At 42.4% G+C, this 26,849-nt stretch overlaps 1 protein-coding gene across 5 annotated transcripts in view; it reads left to right on the top strand.

Annotated features, from left to right (window-relative positions):
• Positions 1 to 5,575: 5,575 nt before the first annotated feature.
• The window catches only part of CPED1 (cadherin like and PC-esterase domain containing 1), a 279,052-nt gene continuing 257,778 nt past the window's right edge, over positions 5,576 to 26,849 (top strand). For 2 of the 5 annotated variants that reach the window (XM_084785393.1, XM_084785394.1), the window contains exon 1: positions 5,576 to 6,693. In XM_084785393.1, coding sequence (XP_084641519.1) covers positions 6,445 to 6,693 — 249 coding nt within the window. In that variant the 5' untranslated portion in view covers positions 5,576 to 6,444. Of the gene's footprint in view, positions 6,694 to 23,623; positions 23,708 to 26,849 lie in introns of those variants that run through there. The other 3 variants (XM_084785390.1, XM_084785389.1, XM_084785391.1) reach the window with 3 other exon arrangements.

Raw genomic sequence — 26,849 nt, 5'->3', positions numbered from 1 at the left:
TCAAGTGTTGGCTACATTAGACAGCAAAACAACCAACCAAGGCATTCTTCTAGTGTCCAGGCTTTGGGACCTCATTGACCAATGCTGTAGCACATCCAGAACCACATGTAAGCCTAATTGAAGACAGTTCTCTGTCTTCATGAGCAACGGATGAAAGCTGTCAAGTTTAAATCAAGTCTGAAACAGAATCATAATCTGCGTGCGGAGTTTTGTTTAGAATGCCTAATGAGGTGCATCCGTATATGCTAGCGGAGTGTAGCATCTGCCTCCTTAGGGACCAAGGATGTGGGGAGAGTATATTCTGCATAACATTTTCTATTCAAATTTGTATATTTCTTGTATCACAGACAAGAACCACATGACCGTGACTCGTGTTATTTTTATTCCACCTGAAAGACAAAGGAGATTTGGTTTTGTATGTTTACAATGTAAAAAAAAAATTTTTTTTAATAGCTTTGTTTGTTGTGTTGATCCTGTCCTGACAGTTACATGATTCCTCCATAAGAAACTTCTTGGATGCCTAAGGTTTACCCATGAAGACCAAATAAATTTAAAACTGGAAATTACTAAAACAATCTTTCATCTGTAGCTAATACTTTCCCAACTTTATTTTAATGGTTCCACATTAGGAGGTAAAGTTCATGTTTCACCTTCAGCAGCAGTTGAAATTACTGAGTCTCTTCAGGGCCAGTTGAGAAATGCCCACTATTTTGAGTCTTTCCTTGCCACTTCCTGAAAGATATGAGCTCCCTATTTTGTTTTTCTATGACACATGACGCATGGCTAATCTTCACTTCAACTGTGTGTGTCAGCTCATTTCCTTTTCCTCCTAGGCCCATTGATAAGGCCCGTTTCCCACAAGGTAGGTCAGTGTCACCTGCCAAACACAATGAGGTGCTAATCTAAAGCTCTTCTCCTAAGAGGAGCTTCCCAATTCTTGTTGCTCTGGTGCTGGTGAGATTTAGAGGAGCCTGGTGGCTATCCAGGAGTCTGTGAAGTCATCAAATGTCTTATGGAAACAGAAATGATAGGAAGTCCTACGAATGAGGTCCCTGAGATTTTAAAGCTGATAAATCATCCCGCTTGTCATAGTGTAGTCATTTATAGTACTTGTCACACGTCTTCTGCTTTCCATAGTGTCTAGGACACATTTGAACAGATTTAATATATGACTCATGATTTAAAACTACCACCTTAGAGTTTATTGGGAAAATTCCAGAATGAGTATTCATGAGAGACAATAAGTGCTGAAAAAGCAGTCTGCTTTTCAAGGGACCCATCTCTGCTTACAGCATTCCCAAGATTTGACTTGCAGTGTCACTATGAGAAACTGTAGCCTGATTTTATACTACCACGATCAAGAGCCTTGTAGAGAAAATCGATCCCCTGAAGAAAGCCAGCAGGGCCCAGAAGACTGCAACAAGGAGGGTGGTCACATTGAAATGTGTCACAGAAGCAAAACTTTTGGATCATCAAGTGACATTTAAGGCTATCTGTTAATCATGATGCCCCTGGTTTATGACAAAGTTGAGATTCAGAGAGGCAGTGTCCTTCATCCAGCACTGGCATCTTCCATGTAGTTTTAGCTTTGGTTTTAAAAAGCAATACCTTAAAATGCATTGTTCATAATCTCTGCACTTGGAAGGCTGCCATAGCATTCCAGGCTTGAGGCCAGCCTGGGTTACAGAGCAAGCCCCTGGACTGCCTGGGCTACAGAGTGAGACCCTGCCTCAAAAACAAACAACAAGGATTGAGAGTCGCTAAGTGGTAGAGTGACTCCCTAGCACGTCAAGGCTCTGTGTTTGATCTTTGACACCATACAACAAACAATAAGCCATCAGTGATTATTTGAGTCAAACTCATATATCTTGTCCATATCAATAATCAAAAGTAGCTATATGTGCAATGAGAGATCATGTTTTATGTGTTGGAGAGAACACTGAAGGTTTTTGGTTTGTGGTGGATTTTTCTAGTTTGAACAATGTTGGAATCAGAGTATGTGTTTGCCATTCTGTTGTCTTAATGCTGCTAAATATCTACTTTTAAAGATAGATTTTTTTTTAGAGAAAAAGGTCCTTTATGAACTAGATGCACAAAAGCATCCAATCTGAAACAATGGCAAAAAAAAAAAAAAAAAAAAAACAAAAAAAAAAAAACAAAAAAAACCAACTCATGTTCACAATTGTACTGCAGATGTACCCTCCCACTCCCATCATTGAGCCAATTTACTCTGTCTTTATTGTTTCCTCTTCAGACTCTCCTACAGACTGCAGTCCAACTCTGCTTAGCCTTCCATTCAAATACATCTAATATACCAGAAAGCCAAAGAGCTCAAAGGCAAAAAAACAAAGCAACCCAGTTGAAAAAAAGTGGTTGCATTTGGACATTTGTCAAAAGAAGTCAAATCACTTGCTTATGAATGGGAGAATGCTCAGCTTCTCTCATGTCAGGGAAATGCAAATCAGAGCCTAACAAGATGTTACTTCACTCCATTAGCATGGTCATGGCTCAAGACAAAAATGGCAGGCACAGTAAGAAGGTGAAGTGCATGTGAGAATGTACATTGCTACACCTAGTCAGGGAATGGTTTGCAGATTCATCAAACATTTTTTAAAAATTGAACTACTATATAGTCGATGACATTGCTGTGCATAGAATCAAGAGATCCAGGACAATGTGTTTAAAGGCACCCAAACTCGTCCTTACTGCTTTAATTGCAACCAGCCAAGGGTGGAGACAAAGGTGTTCTTCAACTGGTGAGTGAAGACCCTGAAGTATGACCGCAGCATTCAGACACAAGAAAGAATGAGATGATGACATTTCTGACACGGATAGGGTTGGAGATCATCAAGTTATAAAAAGGAAGGACCATGTGAGATTCCATTTGTGTGGACCCTAAGGACAGAGTAGAATGTTAGTCACCAGACGCTGATGCAGGCTGGGGAGAGTCGGAATGGAAAGGTTAATCCTGGCGCTAAGTTATAATTAGTCTAATTAGAAACAGGAATTTCTTATGTGCTGTTGCACAATAAAGTGGCTACAGATAATGTGTGTATGTTTACAAAGTCTGCAAGGAGGAATTGTTAATGTATTACCCCCAAAGAAATGACAGACTAGATCTGTCTAAACTGACTTATAAGTGGCATGCTATATGCATGTATAGAAACATTACCTGATATAGCATTAATATACATAATATTTCCATCTTTATCTAGGCATTAAAAATTTAAATTCAAGAAACCAAGTATGTATAATTTCAGGCATGACTAAAGCCCATTAGTTCATACTCTGAAACCAACATCTATTCCCCACCTTCATCTCAAAGCATGATGGGAAAAGAATAATTAATTCCAGAATTTGTGTCTGGTCCTTTCATGTTCCCCATGGCTTACTAGGTAAATGATCTGCTCCCAGGTCTGACCCCTTGCCACATCCTAAGCTCTGCCAGGACTGCTCCTGGGCATCTAGCACCTAGCAGATGTGCATCAACACTCACCCACCTGCCCCGCTGGTCAGTGCTTAGCTGCTGTCCAATGCACCATCTCATCTGGGCCAGCAATACTTCAGAGGAGGTACTTTGAGCTCACAAATGATGGACTTGGATTTCATTCTCCAAAGCACTTGTTTCGGAACAGCTGGGTAGGAGATGATGACTGTGACGATCCATCCATAGTGGGTTGTCTCTAATGACCAACTCGGTCCCAGGGGTCTCAATCCAACTAAGCCCTTCTTTTTCCAATAATACTTTATTGGCTGTCTTTTGCTCCCTTACACTCTATGGTTTACATAGGGAACTGAGTTCTTCAACTTACCAGAACCATTTCTAGATTCCTCTTAGCCAAAGCAAAGCTACAACATTGTCTAAAGGTTTTCTGCTCTGTTGCCCTTTCCGTTTTCCCATCCTGAAGGCAATTCTGTTTAGCATCCAATTTACCCTTCTGTAATCTCACTCAGTAACTTAATGGTGCTGACCTAAAAAAAGGGAGGGGGGAGATTCTTCCTTCCTCAAATCTTGATTTCTCAGAATTCTAGCCTTAATGTTAACAATTACCTGTACTGCTCATATCACGCAGTCAACAGGTTTACCACATTCTGGGCCTCAGGAGCATAGACCATTCCAGTTTACAGGTCTTGTAACTCTTATTAGCCTTCAGATTATATTACATCCATCAAAAACCTATGGCGTGCAACAGTAATGCTCTCTTAATGTCTACATTTGAAAACCCTTATTCATTGTGGTATTGAAGACTTTGAATTTATATATCAAACATCTTGTAGAGGATACATAGACAAAATGAGTTCATGCCTATTCTATAATGAGCTAATTAATTTGATATTAAGATGCATACTTTTCTCTCTGTCTGTCTGTTTGACTGTCTGTCTCTCTCTCTTTCTGTGTGAGTCTCTGTCTCGCTTTTTTCTTCCTTCCTCCTCCTCCTCCTCCTCTTCTTCTTCTTCTTCTTTTCTCTCTCTGTCTCTCTCTGTCTCTCTCTCTGTCTCTCTCTCTGTCTCTCTCTGTCTCTCTGTCTCTCTCTCTGTCTCTCTCTGTCTCTCTCTCTGTCTCTCTCTCTCTCTCTCTCTCTCTCTCTCTCTCTCTCTCTCTCTCTCTCTCTCTCTCTCTCTCTCTCTCTCTCCTCTTCTCTGAATCTGTTGTACCCATCAACCTCTAGGGGGTGCTCTTTTTCACAAAATATTAGAGACTATTGGTTGAGTCCTATGGAAGGGGCTTACTCTAGGGGTGTGCTCTCACGGAAGACCAACAGCCCCTAAGAAGTTTGGTTACACCTGAAATTAGAAACTATCTAGGTCTTTGAAGAATGTCTGCTGTGCGCCTAAGCCAGTCCTTCCCCAAGCTGCTAGATAAAGGACCTGGAAATTCTCATTAACGGCCCATTCAGCCTGCTGAGCCAAGAGTGATGGAATTTGCCAATCTGTCCTATTAATAATGCCCACCCGTGAAAGGGTAGGGAATAGGAACAAAAAGCCTGCTGGCTACCTTTTCCCCTGGGCAAAAGTTAGAACGCAAAATACCTACTACGGTCAGCTCACTTGAAGAGTCAGGAATCAGACTATTTACCTTGGGAAAACCTCAGAAAGGCACAGTAGGACTCCGTGCTGGAGCGAAGAGGGGACTTGGTAGTTAGACGGGATGTTTCCTGTTCTGTGGTCCAGACTGTCCTAACGACTCTCTGTCCTCTTAAGCGTGACCGCAATTCCCTGGAGTGATGAACCTCCTCCCAGTTAACGCCGAGTCTGTCTTCATTCCTCCTCGACCTTTAGCATCTATTGACTAGGAGCCATTTGCTACCCTAGCGCTGTATTAGGAAAACGCAGTGGCAGAGAGGGTCGGACATCAAGTATGTTTTTAATTCTGCGGTTCTGGATAGGCAGCCGCGTTCCGGGGACGATCCTAACTGCTGTTCCTATTGCACAGTAGCCTACCCTTTGCTGGTGCCTAGCTGACAGCGCAGCTCCGCTCCGACTGCCCCCAAGCCCAGAGAAGCTTAGGGCTTAGCTCCGCCCCGCTCGGCCTGGGTGGCAGCGATGGCCCTGGTCCCCAGGCTCTCGGCCCTGTGTGCAGCTGGCACGCGCGTGTCTCCACGTGCCTGCCCGTGTGTGTTCGCGAGTGTGAGTGAGATGAGGTGGAGTCCTACGCCTGGGTGTTTCCTTCCAAGTGATTTTGATCAGCAGTCCATTGGGGATCATGGGGGGAAAAATCTGTCTAAAAGGATGAAAGCTGAGTAAGTACACAGAACTTTGAACTTGAAACGGAGTGAGACCAAAAGCAAGTAAAGCCCTGACAGCAACCACGTACATCCAAACTGCTATTCCTTTTTATGCTAAAAACTGTGAGTGCTAAGAGCAAAGTGGCAATTTAAAACTGAACGAAAGGAAGTAGTTCTGAAACGTAAAAGACTGAGAGCAGGGCGACTTTAAAACGGGACGGAAAGTGAGGAACTGCTAGGGCAACCTGGCGGGCGACCAGCTGTGCAACAGGCACTTCGCGTTTAATCTGCTGCGTCTTCGGGGCTGTTTTCTGACTCCGGATCGGCTTGGCTGTGCTTTCTCTTTGCCCCATAGAGGAGACAAGCTGAACTCTCGAATTTAAGAATGTTGTGGAAGTAAGACATTACCGGAAGGAACTCCTGGCAGCTGGAGATGCATTCGGCTGATTTCTTACAACTATCTTTATTTTGACATCATTTTTTAAAAAAAAGAAAAAGAAAAGAAAAAAGCAGGTCGGTCTCCTTTTACTGTCCTTCGCTGAAGGGATCTTGTTAATCACCGCTGACCGCTGGGTCTCACGAATCTTTGGCATGAACCTTCAGAAAGTTCTCAAGTGGAGATGGGGCGAACTTGATCGGAGTTGTGCAAAAAGAAGACAGATGTGTATGTGTTTCATGCTGACAGCGTGGCCAGGAGCCAAGTGAAGCTGGACTGGTCATGGTCTGTCGACCGGGGTTCCTTTGTCGCCGGCGATTTTGCCCCCGACCTTTCCTGGTGGGTTTGGTGGTGGCAATCTGTCTCTTTTACCAGACACTAACACTCCGAGGGACTAAGAAGCAAGCTGCGGAGGTCTCTAGGACTGTCCCACACACATCCTCTCACACTCAGGCTAGCAGATGCCAGAAAGGGTACCCGCAGGACAGAAAGTGCTTCCTTCTCTCTGGGAACGCCCAGGAAATCAGGAAGGTAAGTATGAGTTTAGCCTGAGCTAAACTCAGTCAGCTTCTCTCTGTCTCTCTCTCTCTCTCTCCTTTCTGCAAAACTAAAATTAACTTTCATGAGGTCGGAAAAGGAGCCAGAGTGTAAACAGTCCAGAGCGACCTGGTGACTGGGAGATGCATTACACAAGCTGCAAAATTTCCTAAACCTACTTACAGAGTTCTGCCCTTTATCTTTTAGATGCTGTCTTTATTTCAGGGAAATAAAATAGTTTCTAAAATGGTAGAAATCTAAGAGATTATACATCAGAAACAAAAGTCAGTTTTTAAAAAATCTGAAAAATCCGCTGTCTCTTTCCTTAAATTCGAGAGTATGAGTGTTGAGACTCCCAAAAGCAAAGATTTCTCCACAATTCCATCTCATGATCTGCTAAATTGGTTTTGAATTGGTGAATGTGTTTCTAATCCAATGTATTCATTTCTGAAGAATTTTTAAAAATATTACTATAGGTTTCCTGAGACTAATTGACATGCTGTTTAACTGATCATAGAATTAGAGGGACACTAGTCAGTATTGTGTCCATACCTAGAATCTAAGCACTCAGGAGGCAGAGGCAGGAAGATTGCCCCACGAGCTAGTCTAGCCTGCTCTACCTGAAGACTTCTGGGCCTGCCAGTGTTAAATAGTGACACGCTAAAACAAAACAAAACAAAACAACAAAACAAAACAAACAAACAAATAAAAAATAAGCCAATTGTGTATGTATACTTGGTGTGGTGGCTTGCCAATAATCCCAGAACAAGAAAGGTAGAGACAGGGGTCAGGGGTTCAAAGCCAGTCTAGGCTAGCTACATCTTTATAAGCTGGAGTCCAGGCTGAGTTACATCAGACACTGCCTAGGAAAAGAAAAACAAAAATAAAGAATTGGGGGGGGGGGGATCATTCTGTATTTACATTGGACGAGCTAGTGTCACTATTTTTACTTATAAAGTATAGAGAACAACACAAATTCAGAAAACACATAAAGGCTGGGCGTGGTGGTGCACACCTTTAACCCCAGCACTTGGGAGGCAGAGGGAGGCAGATTGCTATATGTTTAAGTCCAGCCTAGTCTACAAAGTGAGTCCAGGACAGCCAAGATAACACAGAGAAACCCTGTCTCAAAAACAAAGCCAAACCAGAAAACACGTAAAATAATCTGCTTTGATACTGAACTCTGTTCATGTCTACCAGCCAAACATGGACCTTTCACTGTCAAGTATAAAGAGGAAAAGTTAATGAGGTGAAAACCTGGTTATTTAAAAAGTTATGATGGAGAAGCCACTGAATTTGCTGATACTTGATACTGTTGGGATCTGTAAGAGGTGGTCTCTATCTAAGACTTAGGGGGCACTTTCTGATCCTGCTTCTTACTTGGAGTGGAATTTTATCTTGGGTGGCAGCATGGTTGCTGTTGTCAGTTGTTTATAAACTCCAGCTTATTTCATTTCGAGCTCATAACCCAGGTAGGTAGATAGGTAGGTAGGAAGTGGGTAGGGTTGCTGTTAAATTAAGCACAAGTTGGCTTTCACTGAGGGATGTTCAAGTGGTCCACATGGCTAGAAGAATGCCCCTGCTGTATCCTATAGAAGTCAGTCTGCTTGGTTCCAACAACAGTATATGCTCTAAATAAAAGCTAACTCAACACTGGCCTAATCATTTCTGAAACCACACCTTGACGCACCAACACCAAACCACAGTAGATTAAGATAGTGAGCATTTGAAGACTGTCACAGGTGTGTATTCATTTCTTAGTGAAAATATGAACATTGTGTTGACTTGGGAAGGGAAATAAATAGCAGGAGCTCTGGCTCCTGGTGTGAGTCAGTCGTTAGATGCGGCAAAACAACTGAAGAATGTACTTTTTGGTTAAGTTATATGAATATAGCTTTTCTTTGTTTTCTTATTGTTTTTCTTGAACACTTTGAATTTATGACAGATGTAATTGAATTTTTAAAGCTGCTTTCTCTTAATCTCAAAGCCACTTTTTGGTAGTTTGCAATACTAATGTTCTTTAAAAACTGATGAGGTACATGTATTTAAACACTTATTTTCTAGGAAATTTAGACGGAAATGTTTTATTAATTAACTTTTAGCTTTTTTGCTTCCCTACTTGGCATTTTCCGATTCCTGCCTTGTTTGTAACTTAAGCATATGTTAACTGTTATTTGTAGAGTGTCACAGAAAATTCCATTTCAGCTTTAGAACTCCTGCTCCCTTGGAAAACATCTGAAACTTATTGGCTGCTGGTGTAAAAAAAACATTCACTCTAGAATTTTCTCCAGCCAAAAGAATGCCAAGCACATGATGGTTTTGGCTTCCAAATGATTCACAGTCTTAAATATTTAAAACACAAGCAAAATTCTAAATTCAAATTACAGTTAAGTGACTACAAAAGCTGTATTTCCAAACATCTGTTCTGTACCTTGGATTTTAATGTATGCAACTCCCTGATACCAAGGAAGGTAGAAAGTAGGTGCCATGCAGGCTTTATTCAAAACCAAATACAAATAAATCCTATTTGTAACATATCTTCCAAAAGGAGTCAAGGAATAATCATCTGAAATGATTAAATATTCTTTCAGATGTCTAGCATGAAGAGAGAAATCAATCTATTATGAATGGTATATAGATCATTTTTAAAATAACCACTTGTAAAAGTCACTAATGAGATGAGCGATGAGGCACTGTGTGGGTGGGTATTCCTGAAGATCAAGAGGCAACTTTTAGATATGATATCTTACAGGAGTCGATTTGTTTCCATCTGCACATTTTGAAATTTGTGATTACTTTTACTGATAGGTCAAAATATTCAACTTAGCTGAATTCCTCACTTTTACTTTAGTTGAATTCACTCATCTTTACTACAAATGCGTTTTAAGAGATGCTTAAAACCACTAGACTTGAGTATCTACATGAAAAAGTGTGTTTAGTTACATAAAAGATCTCTAAACACCAGAAATCTCATGAAACCTCTTGCGTGTATATATATATACAGATGTATATGAGAAAATAAGTGATTTTGATCAGATGTTCAGAACTAAAAATACACCAAGACCACTGGAAGTGCTTAACAACCTGTATGCTTCAATGTTTAATTAACTGTTAAGTCTCCAAATGAGGATGTTAAAACAAACAAACAAACAAACAAACAAAACACAACTTTGTGTGGAAGCAAAAATGTGTTCCAGGTAAACACTGAGAATAGCAGATAACAGAATGTTTCTCTAACCACGGAAGTTGGTTGTTGATAAATGAGCATCCAATGCTTCCTGGCCTGTGGGGCTGCAACCCATTCTTGGAAGAGACTTTTATACTTTATCCAGCTGGTAACAGAGGATCCTGTAGTAGGAAATAGTTGAAGACAGTAACTTTGCCTTCCACACCTTCCCCGTCGGGACTTGATTCAGCGTTATAGCTGTTCCCAGTGCCAGTGAGGTCACAGTACTCCATCTGCCAACTTTCCATAAGGATGCACTCTCCCTCTTTCTGGCCAAATTTAAATTCCCTTTTCCACTTGTACATTCAAACGTGCCTTGTTAAGCAGAGGTACTATTGCCATTTCTTCTAGATTTTTCTCTCAACATTGGATGTTTGAATATTATATAATAATCTGCTATGTCTTAAACCCATTCTGACTTAATACATAAAATAATTATGTTGTCTGAGGTTTGTTGCTCTGTAGATTTATCTATTTTCATGGAAGCCGATGCCTTAACATCACATAACACAGGAAATAGATTAAATTGTAAACAGACACAGTGGGTGAGATCCCCACATTGCATGCTCCTCTGTTGCAAACACAGCTATTTGAGGGCTGTGTTTGGACTCGGGAGAGCCATGTGTTTCTGATTATCTGCTGTTGAGGCTACACAATAAGACCTACTATTCCTTGGACTGCTGCTGGACTGTCTGCATTCCAAGTCCTCACTCTCCCCTCAGTTTCAAGGACCAGTCTGTGCAACTCTTACTACCCCTAGGATCCAACATGGCCCAGTGTAAATAAGCAACTGTTGTCCCTAAACCTATTTCAATCCCCTTTGTTTGTACTTGTAAACGCAGTCAACATACTTACCATTTGAAAATTTATTTAAAATTACTTGTTTAGTCCAAGTTTTATAGCATCAGGAAGTTAGATAAACTTTTAGGTGATGACAATTTATTGGAAAAGGCATCTCAGGAATACCAAAGTAGAAACAACAACAAAAAAACAAAAACAAAAATAAAAAAAAAAAAGGAGAAAGAAAGATGGATTGAAAATTCAGTGTGTGCACTTTCTGGGGTCGCATCAGCTACTGAGACTCAGGCATTAGAGGCCGGAAGACCCTGATTTCCTCTTCTCTTGTCTTCATTGGTTGGTATTCATCCAACATTAATAGATGCTCAGGACAACCATTAGAAGTAGCAGGGCCTACACAAGTGTCATTTTGCCAGTGCAAAATTGCCTGAAATGGCCCCTTCTTTTAAATATGTGAAGTAATGTAAGAGTTACAGACAGTGGCAGTGAGAATGTTCTCTCTGTCTCTGTCTGTCTGTCTGTCTGTCTCTCTCTCTCTCTCTCTCTCTCTCTCTCTCTCTCTCTCTCTGTGTGTGTGTGTGTGTGTGTGTGTGTGTGTGTGTGTGTGTGTGTGTTAGAGGTGTCGGGGGTGTGTGTGGAGATGGGTACAAGGAAAACAGTCCCCAGTCTTATAGCCAAAGTAATGCCATGAGAAACACCCACCAGCAGGCAGGCAGAACACAGCAATCTTGTGACAGTTGTTACATTTGTGGTAATAATTTCACTCTCTATATATCCACTGAAAATATTCCCATGGCTCTGCCTTTTAGAAAATAAGTTTGCTTTTCTTAATAAAAAATGTTTGTAATTATGACATTGAGAATTCCCCTCCTCTTCAATTGATAAAAAAAAAACCCTTCACTTTCTGTTTTTCTTTCTCTCCTTGATCTCTTTTAATCATTTATTCATTCATTTTAATTCAACGTATAAATATTTATTGATGCTAGCAAGGCACTGAGTATAGTACCGGTGACACAGAAATAGAATCCATTGTGAGATAGAGGAAACATAGTGCCAGAAAACTGATAAATTCTAAGATTATTCTCTGAAAATAATGAGAGGAGACAAGAAGGAACTGGAGGCTTTTAAAAAATGTGCAGCAAAGATAAAAACATAAATATGCATAAATAAATAATAACTTGATAAACTGCTATGGTGCATGTGCTAGTGCAAGTGCGTGCACATGAGAGAGAGAGGGGGGGGGAGAGAGAGAGAGAGAGAAGAAAATCTAACAAGGTCTAGATGGGGATGGCGTGGACACAATAAGCTGTCTACACTCTCAAGGTGTAGGGCAATCCCTGCAGAATGCAATGGTGGGCTCACATTGATTCATCAGAGAACGTTCCAAAAAAGAAAACAAGCTACAATATGGGCTGGAGTGGAGTAAATTAAAGGGAGACCAGATGAGAGGCTGATTAAAGAAGGATCTGTTCTGCCAAATCTTGCCTTTCTTGGTCATTGGTAACCACTTTCCCCTCAGGCTCCTCCACGATTGGCTCCACCATTACTTTATTACCTACAGGAAGTTTCAAACTTTTCCACTGGGCTGGAAAGCATGCCTGGAAGTAGAACACAGCAACAGGCTTCTTGGCATGTGACCATCTATCTTCTTGCTTTTTTCTAGTTCCCTTCACAGATACTATGCCTGCATCTCCTCTGTGTGCTTCCTGGTTATTTGCCCATCCCTAGCCTTTGAATTGGTCTCCTCTACTGAAATTTCTCTCCTGGTTACCCCTGACAAGCAATAATGGCACACTTTCAACCTTCCTCCTTCTTCTAGAAGCATCTTTCCTTATGAAACAAAACATCTTAAAATTCTCCACTTCAGCTGAGCAGTACAGTAGGTATATCCTATGACCTCTGACGGTCTCCTGTCAATGGTCACTTCTGTCCCTTCCGCTTCTGATGGTGAAAGCACACACCTCCAATTTTATCCCCTGATCTCTGTCTTGTTTTTTTTTTCCTCTCCCTTGAACAAATGTGTCATTCCTCAACTACATCTACCATTCTCTGCTGTTTCCTAGAATGGTAAAAATGCCTTTGAACATTTATACTGAGTACTTTAGTAAATACGACCTTAATATAAGCCACTTATACCAAGCACAGTTTAGTATAAAGTGATTTTTTTACCCCACCCCCAAAAATACAGATAAAAGTTAATAAGATTACTAAGATAATATGTTATGTAACCTCTGAACTATACTCCATGCTGGCTTGATCTAGTGTGCCTTTCTAGTACTGTTGGAACTCTGCTGTCTGTTAAACTTCAGAACACAGCCTATAACTTTACTTTCCAATCTTCCTTCTTCCTATAGTCTCTTCCAAGTGATGAGCTCCAGTCAAGATCTCTAGAAATAAATCCTCACAATTTTTCTTAAAGCTGTCTTAATCCACTCCTCCATCTCCTCCATCATGCTAGCACTTATTATTATAGATTTTTTTCAAGCACTCCTAATGAAAGTTATTTTTATTATAATTTTCAGTAGAGACACTAGAATATTATAACTTAAAATAAGTTAGATATTATTAGAGTTAGTGCTTTTCTTCAATATGGGAAGAAAACGGGGTTCACAAAATGAGGCATCAAGTTGATAGTAAAAACAGGGTTGGACCAAGACCTGTTTTATTTCTGTCCATGCTCTACTTCATATCCTGTACTCATTCATTAGTGTTTTAGAGTTGAATTATGTGCCTTCCTCTCCAAAACAAGGTGAAGTCTGAACCCCTGTGTCTCAGAGTTTATTTGAAAGTAGATTTGTGATGCGATTTCGTAAGATGAGGTCACATGAGTAGAGTGGGCCCTTAATATGAGTAAAGTCCTTATAAGAACAACACTGTGAAAAGAAGAAGATGGAGAGGTGCCTGCAGCTTCTCACCCAGAAGCAGAGGAAATGGCAGCAAAAGCAAGGACGAGAATTTCACCTTGGGCTTCAGAGACGCTGTGGCTCCATGAACACTTTGATTTTAGGCCTCTCATCTCCATAATTATGACACAACAGATGGCTTTGGTTTTAAGCCACTCAAATTATGGTACTTTGTCACACAATCTTAGGAGACTAGGGCAAGTGGGGAGACAGAACACCATAGTATCCAAAGACTCAAGAGTCAAATTAATACCATTTGTTAGCTTGTTGCTTTGGGTCCAATTCTTGACTTCTCTGGGATTTAGTTTCCCTCCCCCAAAACGAATAAATTAATATTTCCTTCCTGAGGCAAACAAGTGAGATAAATCATGCGAAACCTTTTAAACGCTCGCCAGACGTAAGGGACTCAGCCTCAAGGGTAGTCATTATTTAATTTTTTAGAAGAGCAGTTCAGTTCCATTGTCCCTAATATTTGTCCCCACAAAGGAGCTGAGCAGCCACTGTTGCAGGGAACAGCAACTCCCCCAACTCTACGCTATCTTTTCCCAGGGAAATGGAGTTTTAGAATCGAGCCAAAGGTTGGGGAAGGTCTCTGGGTCACTCAAAGGTGGACCTGCTTCTCTGTAGGTGAAGCTTGAAATGTTCCCTGATTCATGTTAAAGCGCAGGACGTGATGATTAACACCACATTGTTGCCGAGGACTTGGAGAAGTGAGCTGGGTGAGCACTGGGTACAACGTGAAGATCTGAGGCCCTGAATAAATACACAGGTGTGCCAGTTTGTTAGTTCGTTGTCTTCCTCTACAGGCAACATAGACTTCTTATGGTCAAAGACTAGTTAATTTGCTCACTGCCACATCCCCAGGGCTAAAACCATGCCTGAAATGCAGTGAGCACCTTACGGATAAAAGTGGAGTGAAGAGTCTGAGGGCTGGTGAGGTCCATCTCTAAGGCAATGTCAAAAGATGACAGGAACCCCTTCTTTGCTCTCTATGTAGTTCCAACTTTCTCGGTCCTGCACCAGCATCCCCTGAACACCTTCCCAGGCTGCTTCTTAGACTTCCAAGCAACCTGTTATGCAAAATTTGCCCTGTAACTTATCACAGTCTTTTCTGCCACTTCACCCTTTTTTGTCTCATTGGGAGCCTAAGTGTATGAGGAATCTCATACATCTCTCATATATATTTTAAGGGAATGTTTTTATTTCAAATGGTTGGGATCCTGGAAGGATGCCTCCAGATTTTTGATCTATTGCCCAAAATGTCAAAAATAAGAGCTCACACAGATTTACCCAAGTAGCAAAGATAACTTTATTTGGAAACAAGCAACAGTACAGATTAAAGCTGGATAAATGGTCAGGGCTGACAGCTGAGCACATGAGCAAAATACTCTAAGGCAGTGATTCTCAGCCTTCCTAATGCTCCTCCTGTTTAACACACTTCTTCATGTTGTGGTGACTCCCAACCTGAACATCGTTATTTTGTTTTGTTTTGTTTTTTGAGACACAGTTTCTCTGTGTAGCCTTTGCTGTCTTGAACTTTCTTTGTAGACCAGGGTGGCCTTGAACTCACAGTGATTCACTTTGTCTCTGCCTCCCGAGGGCTGGGATTACAGGCGTGAGCCACGACATCGGCTTGAAAATTATTTTTGTTGCTGCTTCATAGCTGTAACTTGGCAGTTATTAATAATAATTTAAATGTCTAATATTGGACTTTACCATACTTTTTTCACAGTTTAACTGGCTTTGAATACAGGAACCTGTGCAGGCCTTCAGGAGATGTCAGCAAACAAAGAGGTGTGCAGCCGCCCTGAGTGATGTGACATGCCTTGTGGGTGTGTGATGCCTGTGGATTGCTCTCAGCTGGTGACTAGAGCCATTTGAAAGTTTTGTAATCACTGGTGGCACACAGAGGAAGGGGAAGCAGGCTACCCAGATGAGACCTGATAGGCTGTGATCATATGGTGGGGGAGGAGGTCCCCTTCTGTCACAGGCCTAGGGGAGGGGAAGAGGGTGAAAGAGGGAGGGAGGGGAGAATGGGGACAGCAATCAAGGGGTAATCTGAATAAATTATTTTTTAAAGTTTTATAATGAAATGTGGAAATGGTAAAAAGAAATTGTTCATTCTAAAAGAACTTCAGACAAACTCAAACTTGCATACCTCAGACTTTAGTGAAGTCCTCATAAAGTTCATATTTAAACACGTTGTGCAAACTTCCCGCCATTTTGTCGTTTTATTTGTGGGGCTCCCTCCTGTCCTTTCAGGAGAGTGCTATTACTGGCTGCACTTTTCTGCTCTAAGCAGTTTTGTTTCTTGTACAAATGGAATGGAAAACCCAAGTGAGAAAGCCTCTGTAATGGAAGCCACAGGCTACACTTAGAGTGCGTCCCTCCTGCTCCCATCCTTGAGTTTGTGGCCTTTTGGCTGGGGGGGGGGGGAAGGGGAGGCAGGGGGGAAGTGGGTGAGGGAAGAGGGAAACGTTTCTGTTTTATTTTTCCCACTGGCTTCCTTTGTAAACTTTTTTTTTCTAGGCAGGCAGCATTGCTAAAGGGATAGATTCATTTTTAAAATTAAGATATTTTGTTCTTTAATATGTACTATGCCAGAGATGGAAATTGGCAAGGTAAATTATCCACTTTATACTTTCAGAAACATGTTCAAAATGTAAAGCATCGTTTTAACTTAATATGAGGTTTAAAGATGGAATATAGTATACAATGATAAATATTTTGTGACTCTGTTACATACGTATAAGAGTATTAACAAAAAAAATGCTCCTTTCAGTTAAGTTCATGAAGGCTTGTGATGTTTATGATTCAAAAGAATAGATGAACTATAATGATTATGTCAGGATAAAAGACTTTGGTGATCCAATGTATGCTTGCTCATGCAGTGAAATATAACCCTCCCCCTTTCTATCACTATTCCTCACGTGTTTGCTTAGCATGCAGCCCATCTGAACAGTGAGGTAAGGGATAAGTCCTCAGCTGTATAGATTACCAGTGGAGATGGGCACATTGGTCTCCAACAAAACCTCTAATGCCGAACCTGCTGAATATATTACATACGTAGATCACAGATCTGTTTTAATATATACTGTATCATTTGTTGCATATAAGGTCATAGAAAATTTCACTTCACTTTGTAAGACCCTAGTCACAAGTGAAACAATCCAACCTTTACGTGTGTGCCAGTTGGCTTTTGTCCGTGCGACACAAACAAGAGGCACCTGGATAGAGGACCTACCAACTGAGGAATTGCTTCCATCAGATTGGCCCTGTGCATATCTATGTAGGTATTTTCTTGATTAATGATTGATGTGGGAGAGCTTAGCCTACCATAGATGATGTCACCGCTGGGCAGTGGGTCCTGGGTAATATAAGAAAGCACATGCTGGCAAGGATGTGGAGAAAGGGAAATACTCCTTCATTGCTGGTGGGAGTGCAAACATGTACAACCAATTTGGAAATTCATCTGGAGCTTTCTCAGGAAATTGAGAATAGTGCTACCAACAGACCCAGCTATACCACTCCTAGGCATATACCTGAAAGATGTTCCACCATACAACAAGGACATTAGGTCAACTATGTTCATAGTAGCTTTATTTGTAATAGCCAGAATCTGGAAACAATCTAGATGTCCCTCAACCAAAGAATGGGTAAAGAAACTGTGGCACATTTATTTATACAATGGAACACTACTCAGCTATTATAAACAAGGAAATCTTGAAATTTGCAGGCAAATGGATAGAACTAGAAAAGATCATCCTGAGTGAGGTAACCCAGAGCCAGCATGGCATATACTCACTTATAAGTGGATATTAGCCCAACCTAGATGTCCTCTGAGAGACAGATGTTAGGACTCACTGCTGGGCACCAGGTGGAATGCTGAGAGTGGTATGGAAGAATGGGGGGATGGAAGGACCCAGAGGGTCTAGGAGCCACACAAGGAGACCATCAAGGATGGCAGATCTGGGCCCAGGGGGCCTGCACAAACTGTTGCACCAACCAAGGACAATTCATGCAATAAACCTAGACCACCTGTTCAGATCTAGCCAGTGGACACTCTCCAGTTGGGACAGTGGAGACTGGCTCTGACATGAGCTCTGGTGCCTCTGATTTGACCCCTTCCATCTGGTGGGGAGGCCCAGAGAGCACACAGAGGAAGAAGAAGCAGGCTATCTGGATGAGACCTGATAGGCTGTGGTCGAATGGTGGGGGAGGAGGTCCCCATCTGTCAGAGGTCTAGGGGAGGGGAATGGGGCTGAAGAGGGACAGAGGGAGGAAGGGTGAAAACAAGCAAAGGATAATAATCAGGATGTAATCTGCATAAATTATAATAAATTAAAATTTTAAAAAGAAAGAAAGGAAGCTGGGAAAGGCTTGGAAAGCAAAGCCGTAAGCCGCCAAGTTCCTCTGTGGTTTCTGCTTCAGTTCCTGCCTCCAGAGTCTTCCCTTGGTTTCCCTTGATGACTGTGACCCATAAGCCAAATAAACTATTTCATCTCCAAGTTGTTTGGCTTAGGGTGTGCTTATCACAGTAACAGGAGCACAGGAGCACAACATGTAAGACATGAGTCAACTTACATGCTTGAATCCATCAAGCATGGGGCAGAGTCGGCAGATGCGGTGCTATGTGCTTAAGAGTGCAGCTTTGAAGGGGACCCTGCACAAGGCACCCTGCATGGGTTAGAGTACATTTATTTTGATACTCATATACAGCCCATACTTTTATTTTCAGCCTTATATTTTAAAGAGGAAAATGTTGTAGTAGATATAAAATATCTAATCCTGTTTATTATTAAAACCTACAATTACTATGGTGGTATTCTCTAACCTGCTATCATAGTCAATAAGACAGAAACACTTGTTGTATTTTAGAATAAGCCTTATTTTACCTGGGGCTGGGCAGATATTAAACCCCTAGCTCCCAGTATCTCCCCGCCTCTATCACATGCCATCTGCTTTAATCATTTTTGTCTGGGCTATTTCCCATGCACAATCCCAAAATACTTGCTTTGCTGTTCATCTGGGCCAAGTCTTTCCATGCAGAACTTCAGAGATCCTCCTCCTGGCCCGTGTGGCTCTTTCCTATCTCATGGCAATCGTGGCTGTATTTTCCTGGCTGCAACAGGAAAATGTTTCAAACCACTTGTCCTATGTCACTTTCCTCTGTGACAACTATATACAGTTTAATGTTTCCTGATTGTGAGGAATATTTCCTACCTTGCTCAATAAGATGTATTTGATGGGGAAAAACAGCCTGGCTTTCTTGATAAAATCATGAGGGTTGGCACGCATGTAAATTATTCACAAACTTTAAGATCTTAACTAGTTTTCTAGACAACCTCCTAGAACTCACTTGACCTGCCTCACAGATGTTCTTAACAAATTGAAGTTGGAATCTGCTATTATGAATATGCCTGGGAGAAAACTGAGGTCATTTGGGCAAGTCAGGGTGGGTGAGTCAGGTGACAGGAAAATGCTAATAGCAGTGAATAATCTATATAAAGAACAAACATTTACTTCAATAGCAGCATTGCTTCTGGGCATTGGTGTTGCTGTTTTGCAGGCATACAAATGTGGGTGTGGTGTTTAGATAGTGCTTCATGCTCCCACAAAAACACCAGAAAAAAGCACCAGAACATTCTGTGTCTAAGACAGGGCTTAGTCTTCAAACTCTCTCCAGACAGAAGGGACATTGCCCAAGATTGATGATAGCAAGAGTCCTAGTTTATTCAATGCCCTGGGGTTGAGTGATTCTCTCTCTCTCTCTCTCTCTCTCTCTCTCTCTCACACACACACACACAGAGTTTGAATTTCCTAGTGTGGCCTAGAGATGTCAAAGACTATCCTAGGGTTGTTAAGTGATCTCTAGTTTGGCACTAGGTGAGAAAGGTTCGAAAAGCTTTGAGATTCTGAAAGGCAGGAAAATTACATTATCTCCCAAAATTAAACACCATGAACATATCTCACTGCATTGGGCCCCTCTTGGGAGAAGAACACATAATATGAAGCATAAATGAGGTTACTTGAAAGTGCTCCTTCTTTCATTAAAAAGCTACCAAACAGTGTGCTCTACAGATGTCAAGCTACAAAGTTATGTTTCAAAACACGAGTACAAGTCCAAAATTGTATTGTGGCCATTGCATTTCCTCTGGATGCTTCTCTGCTTCTTTAACAAGCAGTAGGAGGTTTAATGCCATTCCAAGAGCTTCAGCAGCAAGCCTGGCTCTCCCCTAGTGGAAGAGTGAGCAATAATTTAGCTAAAGTGCACAAATGCTCCCAGAGAAATAGAACAGGAAATTAGCTGTTCTTTGGCAGTACAGGAACTCCCTGACCTCAGCAAAGCATCGGCAAGAAACTAACTTTCCCAAGGATCTGTGAGGCTTTCCTTCTGACTCTCCCAGGGCCGACACAATTCCCACCCCCACCCTCATCCCTTGCTTTATCAGTATTTTCTAAAACTATCTTTCTTTTTTTTTCTTCCTGAGTAATCATTAACGACGGGTCTGTAATTTCCCACAGTAGAAGATAAATCAATTTGCCCAAGCGTTTTAAAGCTATTTGAAGCAGACAGATTTGGAGGTAGAGTTATATCTGTTTACAAAAGCGTAAGTGGGAGTGGGGAACAGCTTTCTCCTACAAAGAAACATTAAGATAATGCATCTGCTTTAAAAGACTTGATGGGGAAGGATAAAAATGTATTAGTGGGAATATATTCTTCCAGATACAGAAACCTCAAGATCCTCACCTTTTATTTTAATTTGTATTTTTATGCACTTGTATTTCATTTATTTAATGTATACAGGTGTTTTCTCTGTATGAATGTTTATGAGAACATTTGATCCTCTGGATCTCTGGTGGCAGACAATTGTAAGCTGCCATGTGGGTACCAGGAATCGAACCCAGGTCTTCCAGAAGAGCAGCCAGTGCCCTTACCTGCTGAGCCATTTCTCCAGCCCCTCCTTGCCTATCTTAATAGAAAATCATGACATCTGAAGGAGAAGCTTTTTTTTTTTGGTCTGTGATAATAAGGGGAGCATTCCTCATCACACAGTGGTGTGCACACAATCCTAAGCATGTGTCTTAGCAGAATCCTAAACAACGGAGTCAAGCATTTGCCGCAATGCGACCGAAATCTATGACCTCCGACATTAAAGGAGAAACTTTCAGGAAGTTGCTGAAAGGAAATCAGGGCAGAGATCATGTTTACAGCAATCCCGGCACATTACATGGCAGGTAAATGGACGAGTGGGAGGCACTGCCAGCGTACGTGTTGTATGCAGTATAGAATTTCCTATAGTGGCCAACAGTCTTTTGGACTTGCTGTTGGATCCTTGAATTCTGATATCTTCACCAGTGCTTCACCTCTCCTCCCGTTTCCTCCTCCTCTTAAAAGACACTTCTTGCTGGGTTGAGAAGATTAAGACAACCTGCCGTGTAAGAAGGGGTGGTTTCTCCTGGACACTTTAAGAACTAAACCTCTAGGAAGGGAACTTGTTTTTTCTCCCCAGACACAGAAAAGAGACAAAGGCCTCAACAGAGCTTCATCCTTCATACAAAACTATCAACACAGTGTGCCCCACCAAGAAAAGAACTCAAAATGTTGGTGTCCATCTGAATGGATCCGTATTTATGTTCTAGTATCTTTATTCACTGCCATTTGTTGCCAAGCTTTGATTTGGGGAGCAAGAAACTGGCATCTAGTGCCTTATAGAACAAGCTTGTCATTTGCATCCGTAAAGCCTTCCTCATCTGCAGCATCTGGTAATATGAGCAGCAATGGGCAAGGCTGTTAGGAGAGAAAAGGGGGGTGCTCAGGGTCCTCTGCAGAGAAGAGGCAAGGTTACAGCATTAGAAGCATCCGGCACAGGGGAAGCTAAGGAGTCCGTAGAAGTGAGCAGCCAAGTGGGCCCTCAGAGGAAGAACGGGACAGGCGGTAAGATATGTGTGCTGAAGGGAAAGCCACTAACTTCTTCCGTGTGCTTCTTACCGCCTTGGCTTCTATGCGGTTGAGATAAGGGTTTCCCTGAGTTTGCGCTTCTATCTCATAGCCAAGCCTGGTCCTCAACCAGGACTGGGGCTGGCCTCAGCTGCCCTGGAGACACAGGAACACCTGCATGGAGAGTGTCTGAGGTCTGTCCTTACCCATCAGTGCAGCTCATGGAGCCATGGGTTTTGGGAGGGAATCGAGATGACCCGGTTATGAGAAAGGGGGAAGGCAGAAAGAGCCAGAGATACAGTATGTGTGGTTTGGGTCATAGATAATAAACGTAGGCTAAGGAGCCCATCCTCCTCTCTCTGGGGGTACACTTATGAGGACTGGGTAGAGAGTGGACAGAAAAACCCCTCAGTCCCTCAGTCAGTGCTCGAGTTCTCCCCTCACATCCGGCAGGTGCTTCCTCGGGCTGGACTCTGCCCAGGGGAGAACATGAGTGTGCTGATACCACAAACAGAGTCCAGGCTGGCTGCCACGAGGTTTTGCATGGTGACCCACTGCAGAGGTGACACGCAGACAAGATAGCAGGCCCAGGCAGACAGTTGGGGATACAAACAGGACTGGAGGTGGGGACATAGGCAGTGATTTGTGATTGGTAATATGGGAGGAAGAGAGAGAAGATTGAGATGACACTGAAATTGGGCATTTGGGCATTGAAAAAGAGGACACTATGAGACAGTCCATCCTTGTCCAATAGTGACTATCATTTCTCAGCAGGAGCAAGGAACATAATGTTTAATAAGTGACTTTTGATATCCTGATGTGTGAATTTACCTACAGAACATTATATACAAAACTAAAATTAAAGCATATTTACAGATGCAATTAATGAATTGCATCTAAGTCTAAGAAGTGTGTTCACTGGGCATATGTAAGTCAGAGAGACATATTTTTCCTAACACTATTTGTAATCAGCTTTTAAAATTAGAGAATAAAGCTGTGACTCCAGTACTATTTTTCAATGCTTTATCATCCCTAAGATGTAAACAACCCTTTACTTATTCTCCTTGTAACTTTTGACAGGACCTCTATGAACTCCTATGTTCAAAACTTATAGCTTTTATTGAAATTTTTTTACTACCTCAAGAGGGCCTGTTGTCTCCAACCTGCTTAGAAGACATTTGTTTAATAAAGTTCTGTATTTGTGAAGGGTTGTATATTTCAGAGGCTTCCGTCCCAATGTTCTTTTGAAGAGGGCAGGAGACAGTGCTGAGGGCAGCTGAGGAAAGCGGAGTGCCTCAAGTGGAGCCTGCAGAGAAGGGGCTGAGTGGGGTACAGGAATGAGGGGGACTTGAGACTTAGCAGGCTTTGGGGTGTTGCTGGAAAAGCCTCAAAGTCAGATTCAGAGCATCAGGCATCCGTGAAGACGTCTGGCCACAGCCTGCTGCTTAGGTACTGATACTGTGATGACAGCCCCAGTGTTTTCCCCTTCTTGTTCCACTCACTCTGCAGGGAGTTGGCTATTTTTAAGGCTGAGTCGCTGAATTAACTCCTTGTTTGGGCTCCAGCGGTAGAGACTTTACTATTATTTTAACATGTTTCAAAGGAACAAGCTCTTTCCTTGTCCGTGCCTCGTCGTTTCACAAGGGTGGCTTGTCGGTTCCACAGCTTCTCTCTCGTGGAGGGGTGCTCTGTAAGAAGTGCTGGTCCTAAGGAGGCCGAGAGGACAAGAGGGACCCTCCGGGTCAGCTGGAGAGCTTTTATTCTGACATAAGCTGGTGTGACCAGGCCCATGGGCTGCAACGGAAACGACTTCCTACCCCTGTTAAGCTTTATTGGCGTTTGGAGGACTAGCACAGGGAAGGGTGGAGGCTGTGGAGGAAGAAGACAGAAGGAAAGTGGAGAGACTCAAGTGGGGGTGCTCACTCCACAGCACAGAGTAGCCACAAGTAAGGCGAGCGCATTCCCTCCTGAGCTCGCTGCTTTCCAAGACAGCTTTTTCCTAAAGCTGATTTGAAGGAAGCTGTCTGACCGCCACCTCCCAGCTATTGCTGTGGTTTTTTTTTTATCTTCTCAGCTGGGGCTTTGCTATGTCTGCAGACTTATAGCAAACAGAGAACTGATGGCTCGCAGCTGTGCATGGTGGGTGGCATCTCAAGCCAAGGAGTCTTGGATTAGCCTGAGGAAAAGCTTCCAAAGGAGGCTGAAAACCAGACTTTCTATTACTTTCATAACGGAGGATGGGGGGGGGGAGGGGGCGTGTATTGGAAAAAGCAGAGAAGGGAGACGGTGTAGGTTTTTTTGGCTGATGCCTGGAAAGGAGGGCAGTAGAAACAAAGATGGGGATTGCAGCATCAGGGTAGGCGGGCAGTCAGGGGTAGACCCCCAGAGAAGGACTCCAGGAGAAACTGCCATGCTCCTGTTCTTGGTTTCCTTTTGGATTTCTCCTTGTCTCCAAGATCCATGAGGTATGTGAGCCTTATCCTGCAGGAGGAACAAGTTAACACGGGCATGCTGCTTCACGCAGCATCACTGTATCCCTGCTGGCGTTTGCAGGCTGAGAAGCTGCTCCGTTTGTCCATTTGACCTTTGGTCTTGCAGCTTGTTCCTCACCATTCTGTCCTCTCTTTCATTCTTCATATACAAAAACTTTCCAGTTTGGCCCATGCAGGAAAGGATCATGTTGTTCCAAAGGTTTTGGTAGAGTGACCTGGGAAACCTTTAGGCATCACCTGCAGATAGCATATTTAATGTTTTATAGATGTGAAGTTTTTTCCTGATAAACAAATACCATGCCTTGTTCTCTAGATGTTAGTATTTCAGATGTAACTCAAGAACACGTACAACTCACATCACTTATCAGTGAATATTTGTGTAGACAGCCTGGTCCAGCTGTACCTACTGTTCTCTGCCTTTCCCCTCAGCCTGGTCCAGCTGTACCTACTGTTCCCTGCCTTTCCCCTCAGCCTGGTCCAGCTGTACCTACTGTTCCCTGCCTTTCCCCTCAGCCTGGTCCAGCTGTACCTACTGTTCCTTGCCTTTCCCCTCAGCTCCGTCCTTTATTCTAACTGGTAGGTTTGGACAGATTTGGCTGTCTCCTAAATGTTCTCAAAGCCATTCCTTAAATGGGATTTGGCCATGCTGTGGTTGCCTCCCGCTGCCTTGGCTCCACAGTGCAGAGCCTTTAGCTCATCCTCATCCTCACAGTTCTTCCCCAGGCTTCCCCTGTGATTGGATGCCGTCTCAGTACAGCTGGTACTTTCTGTTCTTCCTACTGAGTCCCATGTGCTACTGCTGCCCCATTTATGTAGTGCTAAAATGCATTTTCTATAAGACATGAAGTAACTTCTAGGTTTCAGGAAATCTTGTGATTTAGATAATCAAAGTCAAGCCAGGCACAGTGTAACAAGCCTGTAATCCCAGCACTCAGGGAGGCAGAGGCAGATGGATTTCTGTGCGTTTGAGACCAACCTAGTCTACAAAGTGAGACCAGGCTCCACAGAGGAACTCTGTCTCAGAGGGAAAAAAAGTCGATAATCAAAGTCTATCTGACCTTCTAGAATTCTCTCCACACACTCATGTTCCCAGAACACAGTGAAGTGAGGAATGCCTTTTCTCTGATGCACTGCGTCCAGTTACTTCACCGCCCCCATTTGTGTTGTGTCTCTTACTGGAAGGAATCAAAGTTCACTAAAGTCAGACCTGCCTAAAAAGTCGGCGTGAACTGATCAACTTCTATTACCCTGATGACTTAGGTCTGGGTTTCCCACTGGCTGCCTAATGAGCCCGTAAGTGATACTGCATTAGTCTTTTCTAAACATTCGTCATTTATGTAAGCTACCTCTTACTGCTTACCCGACTGTATTTGCCACTTAAAATAAAGGACGCCCATGACAGTGACCTTCAAGGGTCCTTTAATTTCTTTTCTAATCTCATTTCTGCCTTGAATAGCTGTCTCTGTCTTGTTTCACGCACCATATTCACAATACAAATGAACAACAGTGCCGTGCCATGCCATGCCTTCCAAGAGGGGCCATTCCCTGGCAGACGAGGATCACTGTCTCCATGGGAAGTCATGCTGCACTCAACTCCACCAAATGCTTGCTAAAGAAAACACCCAGTGGGTTCAGAACTTCATAGGCCTTTCACTGTCACCTTCTCCTGAGTCTAGCACCATGCCTGCCATATTTGAAATGTACAAGAGAGGTACATGAGTGGATGGTAATTGAGTGGCAAGGGAGAGCTAGAGCAAGGGAGAGAAAGAACCTAGCTTCCTCAGCATCTTCTATCTTGGGCTTGCCTGACATTAATAACTGGTTGTTGTGGTGTGTTCTCCATGGCTGGCTCTTAGTTCTGTTAAGGCAGAGGCCCTCTGGTGTCCTGTGGGTTCCTCTGCTCTAGGAGGTAAGCCACATTGTTGCAGTACAAGCTCCCACCACAGTGTTCTGCCTTACTGTCATAAAGGCCATGAAGGTAGCTGACTTTATACTGAAACCTTGAATCAAAAAAACCCTTTTCCCCTTTGAACCACATTGTGATGGTTCACCCTGATGAAAAGCTGTCTACCATAATATTGAAACGTTGTTGGTTTAGTTTCTCTATTATTTGCTTAGAACTTACATAGAAATATTTACAGAAAAAGTTGTCAGTCCATAATAGCCCAGAGTTGACATACCTAAGATATAATTTAGCAATATAATGAAAAGATCCTTGGCTCTGAAAAATATGGCCACTCAGTGACCAGCTTGAGATTTGTTTGGGTCTGTTACAAGATGTTGACAATGGTTCACTGACATTTCACTGAAGAGGAGACACTCTCAAACTGTATTTATTTATTTATTATTGGTATGCATACGATGGGGGCACATGCATGGATTCTGGAGACCAAACAGGTTTTCAAGTCTGTGCATCATCAGGAGACACTGTTAGGAGGCTTTACCAGCAAGTTCAAGAAACTGCTGCATTCTTACTGTCTTGCAATTAGTAAAATTGTGTTTGATATGCATCCTGGAAAATCTTTTCCATTTTATTACCTAAATTATTTTAAATAAATGTACATTTCCCTGAGGGTGGGAAAGAGTCTATTTTATTCTTCTAGTGGGAAAATTAAAACATAATTCACTGTGATAGAACTCTATAATATTTTCTAAATGCCAAAAGTCTGGACCAAAAAGGCAATTTAACTTTTAGTCATCTATGACACTCATGCAAAGCCTTTGGTATGATTTGTACTTGAGCATCAAAGCTCTCATAAATATACGGTTACTTCAGTAAATCCACCAAA

This window comes from Acomys minous (assembly GCF_964271855.1).
Source record: "Acomys minous genome assembly, chromosome: 6".
Lineage (NCBI taxonomy): Eukaryota > Metazoa > Chordata > Mammalia > Rodentia > Muridae > Acomys > Acomys minous.
Note: the sequence above shows the minus strand (reverse complement) of the source record. Positions and strands in the feature narration are given on the sequence as shown.